The sequence below is a fragment of the Numenius arquata genome, chromosome 16 (assembly GCF_964106895.1).
Source record: "Numenius arquata chromosome 16, bNumArq3.hap1.1, whole genome shotgun sequence".
Classification (NCBI taxonomy): Eukaryota; Metazoa; Chordata; class Aves; order Charadriiformes; family Scolopacidae; genus Numenius; species Numenius arquata.
The window spans coordinates 180,638-190,605 of NC_133591.1; the positions used below are offsets into that span (position 1 = coordinate 180,638).

General features: G+C 41.1%; 1 protein-coding gene across 1 annotated transcript in view; it reads left to right on the plus strand.

The window, feature by feature from the left end:
- Window positions 1–8,661, plus strand: part of PI4KA (phosphatidylinositol 4-kinase alpha) — a 64,070-nt gene extending 55,409 nt beyond the window's left edge. The window contains exons 46-55 of the mRNA XM_074159734.1: window positions 213–285; window positions 405–475; window positions 1,033–1,142; window positions 1,748–1,852; window positions 2,307–2,432; window positions 2,753–2,873; window positions 3,550–3,709; window positions 4,974–5,063; window positions 5,940–6,023; window positions 7,962–8,661. Of these exons, the coding sequence (XP_074015835.1) occupies window positions 213–285; window positions 405–475; window positions 1,033–1,142; window positions 1,748–1,852; window positions 2,307–2,432; window positions 2,753–2,873; window positions 3,550–3,709; window positions 4,974–5,063; window positions 5,940–6,023; window positions 7,962–8,013 (992 nt within the window). The 3' untranslated portion in view covers window positions 8,014–8,661. The remainder of the gene's footprint in view (window positions 1–212; window positions 286–404; window positions 476–1,032; window positions 1,143–1,747; window positions 1,853–2,306; window positions 2,433–2,752; window positions 2,874–3,549; window positions 3,710–4,973; window positions 5,064–5,939; window positions 6,024–7,961) is intronic.
- The last annotated feature ends 1,307 nt before the right edge of the window (window positions 8,662–9,968 follow it).

The window sequence follows — 9,968 nt, forward strand, 5'->3', positions numbered from 1 at the left end:
CTGTATTGTATTAGTCTCTGCCAGTCACTCACTAATGCAAAGGATACTGCATCCTTTGTGGCTCACAGACTGTAATCTCCAGTTTATCTCTAATATTTTATTTAATTCAAACTATGTACTGAAGTTATAGAAACTTAACACCAGTTACTTTCCAACATGTGTTGTTGCAGTAGCCAGTGGATTTGTTCTCAGCGCTCTGCTCTGTTTTGCAGGCTGTTACTTGCCCAGTAATCCTGAAGCTATTGTTCTGGACATTGATTACAAATCAGGAACTCCTATGCAGAGGTATTATGCTCTCATTATATTGTCCCATTAAGTTAATTCATGATATTCAGGTATTTTTCTAGGAATTCTTGTTTGGCTAACTCACACTTATCATCATCTTTGTTTTTATTACAATTCAGTGCAGCAAAAGCACCCTACCTGGCCAAATTTAAAGTGAAGCGATGTGGAGTTAGTGAGCTTGAAAAAGAAGGTTAGTAACAGTGTCTTAATCATTGACAACATTAATTAAGTGTCACCGATTCCTTTAAACTTGCCTGCTTTTAGTGACTTATACTACAGTAAAATTATTTACATGTTGAACCTTATCTGCAGTGGTTCAGCTTCGAAATGAAACTGGATCAAAGGAATAGAGAAGAAAATTCTGAAAACTTAGATCTGTTGCTCTTGCAGTATTTTTTTTATGTCCCAGGAAGCAAGCCACATAGTATCTTGAAGAAATTTCAACATAAAAATTGGTTGCCTTTCCTTGTTTTTTAGACTGTAGCAAATTTCAGGTTTTGGCATTTTTTCTTCATAATAAATTTTGTGGGATACTCTAGCTGGTTAGCTTAATGCCATTCAGGCATAAATTAGGTAAATCATGAACAATATTTTGATCCAGTAGACAAAAGGAACTGTCTTATGGTATTCATCTTGCAAGGCAGAAATATCTGTAGTGCACCTGCAGTGAAATGTTATGGTTTTGAGTGCAGAGAAAGTTGCTAATTAAAATCTGTGTCTGGGTTTTGCTTTGTTCTCTCCTTGCAGGTCTGCGTTGTCGTTCTGATTCCATAGATGAAAGTGCAGAAGAAGGGGTGGACAGTAAAAAAATCTGTTGGCAGGCAGCTATCTTTAAAGTGGGCGATGACTGCAGACAGGTACAAACCTACCAGGCTTTGCAGTTATAGAAGACAGATTTGTAGGTGACAATATATAAGAAGAAAATAATTTTAGTACAGAAATATTTTTCTCTGGAATTTTTAGTATCTCCACGTTTTACGGACTGAGGGAGACAACTGTACCACCACAGAAATTCTGGTTTTGAAACAAAGGCCATTCTTTCAAGACAGTTTACCATGACGTAAAATTCTTTTTCAGAGTTTATTTTTCAATTAACTATTGGTAACATAGCAGTAGTTTCCAAGGTCCTATCTTGTACGTTGAAGTTTGATTGTTCTTGATTAAGAGGGAATGCTAGGCATTATCCCTGGCGTTATTAGTAACCCTCTTATCAAAGAGTGATGGAAAAGTTTGTTCTTCATAGGTCAGTAGTTAAACCTTCGATGTTGCTTGCTACCCACTTAAACATTTATTTTTTCCCTTTTTGATGTCCCCCAGAGCCACAGTGCATGCACAAGCACACATCTGTAGACCTGCTGGGGTAACTTAATGTTCACTTCAGAGTTCCTCAGAGTATTTTTGTAATCTGACTTATGATCCGTAACCCCTGTAATGCTTGTGCAATTTTTTTCTTCTATAACAGGACATGTTAGCTTTACAAATCATTGATCTCTTCAAGAACATATTTCAGCTGGTAGGCCTGGATCTTTTTGTGTTTCCATACAGAGTGGTGGCCACAGCTCCAGGGGTAAGTGGGCAATTAGCTGTACTGCTGTAGAAAATAGTTCCTAGTTCCTCTTATAGCACACATAAAAATTTCATACTGCAAGGAAATACTGCCCACATCACTGATGCCAAATATTTGGAGTACCAACGACAAAAAGAGTCTTTGCTGTCCTGCTTCCTGCTTTTCTAAAGCTTTTGGCTCTGAACTTTTGCTGCCTGTGGTTATTCATGTTTGTTGTTTGATATTTGGGATTACATCGTGCAAGTCAGTGGAAAGTCACAGAGCTCATCTTATGTTGCATGGAAATCCTAAAAAACTGGATATACTTTTTTTATGAATAAACTAGAAATTCTGTATTCAGTGATCGATAGGCTTCCCCACATTTCCCAGGGGACCTGTATAACTGCCAAAAGCCATGAACAAAATATATGTTGGGAGCGTGCTTTACAGCTCTGTTTCTCCTCTTCCCCTTCAGTGCGGCGTTATTGAATGCATTCCTGACTGCACGTCCCGTGACCAGCTGGGCAGGCAGACAGACTTTGGGATGTATGATTACTTTACAAGGCAATATGGAGATGAGTCTACCCTTGCATTCCAGAAGGTAAAATATCAGTTGGTAAGCACAGCAAATCTCAACTGAGAGACATTCTAGCTCTAGGAAATAATGACCAATAATTGGATAATGACTACCATAATGCTGCATCTGGTTTCTGATGCTGATAAGCCATTTTTAGCTATGAGTTAGCTAAAGAAGTTACTGCAGCCGTAGATGTATGGAGAATATCATTGAACATTGCTTCAAACTACTCATGAATGGAAAAAATGAAACAAAAACTTTGTTCAGCTGTATCTGCTCCTGGGATGGAGAGTTATTAAATTCTCTAAGTTCTTCTGACTTGTTTTAACTTCTCGTTTGTACAGGCTCGCTATAATTTCATCCGCAGTATGGCTGCATATAGTCTTCTCCTGTTTCTGCTCCAGATTAAAGACAGGCATAATGGCAACATCATGCTGGACAAAAAGGGACATATCATTCATATTGGTCAGTCATATCCACATTCAAATTTCAGTAGTTACCTTTTTCCTTGTGCTCTAAAGTATTGCTCTTAGGAGACCATAAGCAATTTCCCTTTTGAGATCAGTCTATATACTGATTTCACACTTTGTAAATATGCATGGGATTTTTTCATGCCTGTTCAGTATTGTATATATATTTGTGTTGGCTGCTTCTGTGTAAATATAGCTTTGCGAAGTTTTACCAGCTTCAGGAATCCATACACATGTATGGATGGATTATGCATATATACATACTTACACATGCATACATACCTATATATACATGTGTGTATATATAAGCATATAAACATATCTTTGACTTTCATCACTGTATGAGTATGAATTAAATTTGACAAGTAAATTTATATAATTGTGTGAGGCTGTAACCTCTGCTTTAGCTTTGCTTTTCTGGAACTGCACAGATGTTTCAGTAAGGAGTTTTTATTTGATGTAATCATTCTTAAGTCTAGTCTAATGTCATGGTGATGATTCTTTTGTTGGTGTTCTTATACTTCACCAAAGCTCTTTTCCAGTTGGAGTTGAAATGTTGATAAAAACCCTATGTATTAATATGTGAAGTCCACCTGTCCTTTCTTCTGTAAGCTTTGACAGCACACAATTAACCAACAAAGTTTATGAGGTACCTTATCTTTCGTGCACAGATTTTGGATTCATGTTTGAAAGCTCACCTGGTGGAAATCTGGGCTGGGAGCCTGACATTAAGCTGACTGATGAGATGGTGATGATAATGGGAGGAAAAATGGAGGCAACTCCGTTCAAATGGTTTATGGAGATGTGTGTCAGAGGCTATCTGGCAGTCAGGTAAGGTTTTCTTAACTGCTCAAAAGTGGAAGTGCTTGCATGCCTAAAACCAGATGAAAAGATAAATGATAATAAACATTTGTCTGTAGGGGGCTGAGCCTATCATTCTGTTCTGGTACATCTTGCAAACTTTGAAACAACTTACTAATCCTGCAGTTTTACAGCCTAACTTTGTGGGCTTTCTTTCTGTTCCTATATTATATTTGAAAATTTTATATATTCAATTTATAAATATGATGTTGCATACATTTCTTTATATTCAATTTATAAATGTGTTGTTACACACATTTCCGTATACAATTTAGTATGCTGTTAAAACTTCGCAGTAAGAAACTGCAGGAGAATCAAAATCTTTCTTATTTTCCCAAATACGACAATCACATTAATCACCATTTCAGATAGAGTTAATTAGGTAGGAGATATGAAAAAGTGCTATAATTTTCTGTTGTAAAATACGGAGGGGTTTTGGTAGCTCAGCTCTTCAACTGTGATTGCCAGCCAGTCACCATAAAGATATGCAACTTTACCTTGCACCACGGCAAGCAAACAGGATTTGCTTTAACACACAGGAGCACTAATAAATCTATATGAAGAGGATGTTGCATGTGGACAGGAGGAGGACAGTACAGTAGAGTCTAGATAAAAGTTTATTCTATCACGACTATAAAGTATTATTGATGTTATCTTACAGAATCAGAGTTTCTTCAGCTAGTAGCCCCAGAAGGGGCTGTCTTGGAGTCAAGATCAACTCGGTTCCTTGAGGGGGAGCAGTCTGGAGAAAGTTTTGTGTCAAGGCAAAAATGTCACCCAAGTAGTAGAGTAATAGTTTGGTAGGTAATAAATGTTCTAAGTGGGAGGAGAGGAAGGACAAGGGAAGCTGGGCTGATGTAGCAAAGAATTACGTGGAGTAATTAGGAATTAGAAGATAATCTGTTACTGTGGTATTGCTGATTTCAGCCTTTTGTACTGTTTTGATGCACTGATTCACCTTTCTGATGCCAAAGAAATGGTGTTTACTAAAGCACTGCTTTGTGTAAATCCTCCTTGAGACTGTTCATCATACAGCATTCTGAGTATCTCGTAGTCAGTGACAGATCGCAAGCAGTGGTGTAGCTCCACCAGCAAATGTAAGAGGATTATATGTGTTGATTTAATTACAGAAAAAGGTGTCATCCAGCTTGTTGAGCTCCTCAGCTTGCCTCCTTTACCTGCTATGGCTGCAGAAGTTTGAGTGCTGTCACCTTTTTGTCCTCTTTTTCTCTAGGCCTTACATGGATGCTGTAGTCTCGCTGGTGACCCTAATGTTGGATACAGGGCTGCCCTGTTTCCGAGGGCAGACAATCAAGCTGTTGAAGTAAGTCAGCAAATGTATGAACTGGAAAATGTTCATATGTTCCTCACAGAATGTATACTGTCACAGCTTGTGCAGTGAGTATAAGTGTCAGGCTGCTCTAATATCTTAAATGTCCTAATGTTGTAAAAATGGTAACTTGTTCGTAGAATATCTCAGGAAGTAGGAATCCTGGAGGCCTTTTCGTAGAATTAAGTTCAAGCTGTTCAATGACTGTGCAAGTACATGGATTATCTTTTAAGTTCATAGGACTAGCAAAATAAGACTGTAAAGGAAGGATCTGCTGTAATTGAGAGGTAATGTGTTGCAGAGTCTTACGTCCTCTGAAATGGTGGTGGACTCTGTAGAACAGCGTGTTAAAGTTTGTTGTACAGATAATGCAGTACTGAATGGGACTGTTTTAATACCCAACAGCTTAGGCAAATACAAATTCTCATGTGACACTTTAAACAGCCCTTCAGGCTTATGCCTCAAGGAGTTAGCTCCAGAATGAGCAGAGTTAGCTCAGCATTTCCTGCATATAACTTCCTACAACTTCCTAAAGATAAGCACAGATTCATAAAGTATGATGGGCTGGAGCTCAAGGGCACTACAAGGTACAAAGTATTTTAAAAGCAGCAGCTGCCTGAACGAGGGATCCACTGTTCCTAGAGTTACCATTAGACTGATGAAAATTTCACAGCCTATCGTCACTGTAAGACTAATGGCAAGTGGTTATTAAAACATTCCATAATTTGTATGAGGTCATCTTACCAGAAGCAGGTACTTACAGCAAGTGAAATCAACACCTGGCTAAGCTTACACAAAGACACCTTTGTATTGTGTTCGAGGGGAACCTTGCTAATTTTACTTTTGCTTTTTGTGATTTTCTGCATATAGACACAGGTTCAGTCCCAACATGACTGAACGGGAGGCTGCAACTTTCATCATCAAGATCATCCAGAATTGTTTCCTCAGCAACAGGTTTGGCATCTGTGCATGTCTTTTCCCTATCACTGCAGGAAGGTGCTTTGAGCAGAGCTAAAAAGTATTTTTATCAGTCAGCTACCAGACATTTTTGACTTGTTGATATTTAGATAATGCAGGATGACAGCTTTGCTTCTGAATGTGCTGCATCTCCTCCCTTTTACGCTGGGAAGGAAGGCTTAAGCCCAGGCTGGTCAAATAGCAAGGCTGACTAGTCTAAAGAATAGAAGATTTTCTGTCTGGAAATGACACTGTCATTTTCACAGAGTGAATCTTTGGCCCACAAGTTAAGCATTGTGGGTCCTGTGTTAGAGCGTGGCCAACTGTACTATTAGGGTTATATGTCTAGTTGTGTTATCTCCTTGTATATAGGGTAGGGTCATCTCTATGAATAAAGGGATAAATAGTGAAGAATGGTATTGAACGGCAAGAGGAATAGTACGCGTTCTGATCAGAATGAAGAGACATTGATTCTGAAGCTTTTTCCCTTTCATTTTGTAAGGAGAAATTTTCTTAAAAACCAATATGCATTGTCCATTGGTCTGGGTAAGGATGCAGCTGAAACCGGACTGCGGTGACTTTTCAAAATCTTTTTTATAATTGCTTGTAGGCATTAAGTTGCCTGAATATCCTCCTGAAATTCAAAGCTGTTACTCTGTGCAAAAGGGTATTTGACTCTTCTCTAGAAATGAGTTCTAATCTTTCTACTAAATTTTGTCTTCATGACTTGATACTACATTAAAATAGTAATCATTCTGCTAGACCATATGTTAATTATTGTGTAATATTGGTTAGGGAAAATGCCTTAAGTAGAGAACACTGGCAGTGTGGTTTTTGAGTGTCTTTGTACCTGGGCCATATTTATTTGTCATTTACTTGACTAGATAGTATACTGAAGGGAATAATCAGTTCTAGCAGGTAATTAGCAATTTAAAAATTAACTTTATCACCAGCTAGCCAATCAACTGTACGTTTTTCCCTTCAAGTATACAAATAATTTGGTATCTTGTGCAAAACTTATTAAAGGAAATGACATGTAAAAGTAATTTAATTACATTTAATACTTTAAATACAATACATTTTAATACTTACACATCTTACGTGCATGTTTTATTATTATTGCAAATACAGATTTTGTGGGACATATTGGAGAGTCTAATACAAACTTTTGTGTAGTTCCTTATGGAGTCAGCTTGAGACCAGTAAGGCTCACCGGTTCAGATACAGCCCTGCTAGAACTGAATTGGATTTTCTAGTGGCTCCTGGTGCCTCTGCTCAGAGTCTCAGAGTACTATTGGAGGTTATGAAGGCAGCCATGCTGCTGTTTGAATGTCCAGAGCCAGCTTAGTTCTGATAAGTTTGGGCTTCTCTACCTGTGGTGTGGTTAGTCTGTGACCTGAATAAGCTCTGCCTGTGGATAATTGAGTTATCTCTAACAAGGCTTAGATTTGTTTGTTCAGTCACTCATCAGAGATGCTGCTGTTAATGCTGTTATTTCCCCTGCACTTTTATTTTCATTACTAGCATTCACCTTAATTAAGATTCCTTTTATTTCCATGTAATCCTATCTCCATGTGGCCCTGATGATCTTGCTTCGTTCATTATGTGTTTCCTTCTCCTAAAACAAACTTCCAGTGCAATGTGAGGTGCTTCTGGCTTACCCAAACACAGGATCCAAGCTGCTGTTGCCACATTGAGAAGCATGGAAATACTTTTTTTACCTCGTTTAAACAAGAGCAGGATGTTTTGTGCTGTTCAAAACAGTAACTGGGTCTTCACAATGCCTTCAAAGCGTGTAGGGCTAGTTTTGATTAGCAGCTAATTTCCTTCACCCATGTTTTGTTTATTTGGGATCTTGATGTTTGTTTCTGTGACAATGGGTGCAGTGTTTTTTTAAACTTTTACTTACCTCTGGCTTTGCTTTTTTTTCTACAGGAGTAGGACGTATGACATGATCCAGTACTACCAGAATGACATCCCATACTGAGAGGAATGAGAGATTTACTGCCCAAGTGAAACACGTGACCCCTGTGCCCTCACTCCAAACTTGTAATAAATAGGAGATGCTCAATCACACCTTGCTATATTCCATGTTTTGTGTATTTGTGCGTACATGTGAGTATGTGTTCATGGACACTGCAACAATCAGTCTGATTCATTCCTTTCTCTACAGGTTATATCTTTTTCTGGTTTTCCCTACATTTCTGGAGTTGGGCTGCAATCACAATAAAAATTGTGCTATGATTATGAATGTGTGAAAGAGGTCAAGTTTCTGGGTTTTGATAATTTTTCATGCAATGCAAGTATTTTATAATACCTTTAAAAAGTAAAAAAAAAAAAAAGGCAGCAAAACCTTTCTTGCACAGTCCTAAAAAATGCCATGGAAGGGAAGCAGAAATGCTGACTTGTTCTAATTCTACTGTAGAAGAAGCCTGATAATCATCCAAGGTGGTGATGTCTATGTAGCTGTGTTGATACTTTGCACTGTACATGGTCCCTGCTACGTGGTCAGTATTTCATATGTACATGAAGAATGTATTTTTTTCCTTTGGTGTGTTTTAAAAAAAGAGACTCTACTGAAGATATATTTAATCTATAAAATGCAATAAAAGACCTTAGACTTTGTGTGTGTTGCAACTCTTTTGCCACGTGCCGAGTTTTAGTTTATACAGGACATCATTCTGCTCGGTTGTGTACTGTTCATTGCATATTGTGACCTTTCTTTCTCCTGGAGAAATCTGATTTCTTCTTCAGCTTCTCATCCATCTTAAGTGACATTTTTTATTCATAAATTAAATGTCTTGCACAAGACTGATGTACTGAGGAGCTGAACTGTAGGACCGAGGTAAAGCTGCCCCTGCGCTGCGTTCAGCGGAGCCCTGCCCCGCTGGGACACGCCTTTCCCGCTCGACATCGGTCATCCTTGAACGTGCTCTGGGGAAGGCGACAGTCACCTTTCTGGGGGTTGTTTTTCACGGATGCCTGGTCCGGGCCTGCTCTGAGAAGGGGCTGCTGGGGCTGGACCGGGCTGCTCACGGCAGGGGGCCGCTGGGGAAAGGGGCCGGGTGTGCTGCCTCCCGCGGAGGATGGTGGGGCCGGACGGCCTGGCGACTCCACGGCGGAGCGTGGCGCCAAGGTGGGCTTGAGCCTGAGGAGAGGGCCCAGCCCTGAGGAGAAGCCATGTCCTGAGGGCGTGGCCCGGCTCTGAGGAGAAGTGGTGCTCGAGGGAGCTCCATCCAGAGGAGGGCCCAGCCCTGAGGAGAGCTCAACGCTGCCTGGTGGAGGTGTTGTGAGGGGGAGACCCTGAGGCGGGGGTGAAGCACCATGAAGGGACCTGGGCTTGAGGGGTTGGGAGCGCCCAGACCTGAGGAGGAGGTGGTTGTTCGTGTGAGGGTTCCGGCCTCTACGAGGCAGCCGCGGCCCCGAGGGGAAGGGCCCTGGGCTGTAGTTGCCCAGCCCAGGCTCCTGGGGCTACCCGGGAGCAGAGCTGGTGTGTGAGGGGAACAGTTGGGTGCCTGCCCTGCAGGGCTGATGGTGTGGCAGCACTCAGGTATTTCCCATGGTGGTGTGCCCTTTTGAGCACCTTTGAGTCAGCACTTGGATCTCCCTGGGTGAGCTTCTGCTTTCCTGGGGGAACTCCTAGCGTGTCCCCTTGGCCCAGGGCAGTTGGAGCTGCTTTGGGGGGCAGCTGGCCCAGTGCTGGGCTGGCTAAGGAGGTCCCTGCTGGAGAAGGCTGCTGAGGGGGTGGCAGGGAGCCGTGCTGCGGTACCTGCAGCTCAGGGGACAGGGGCAGGAGAGGGGGCAGCGAGGGCAGGCTCCTCTGCCTGTGAGGTGGAGGGCCAGGCTCTTTGCCACGGGGGGGCTGCAGCCTGCCTGTTTCATTCAAAGATGCCTTGGGCTTTTGCCACAGGTATTGAAATCGATTTTGTGCTAATGTCTGTT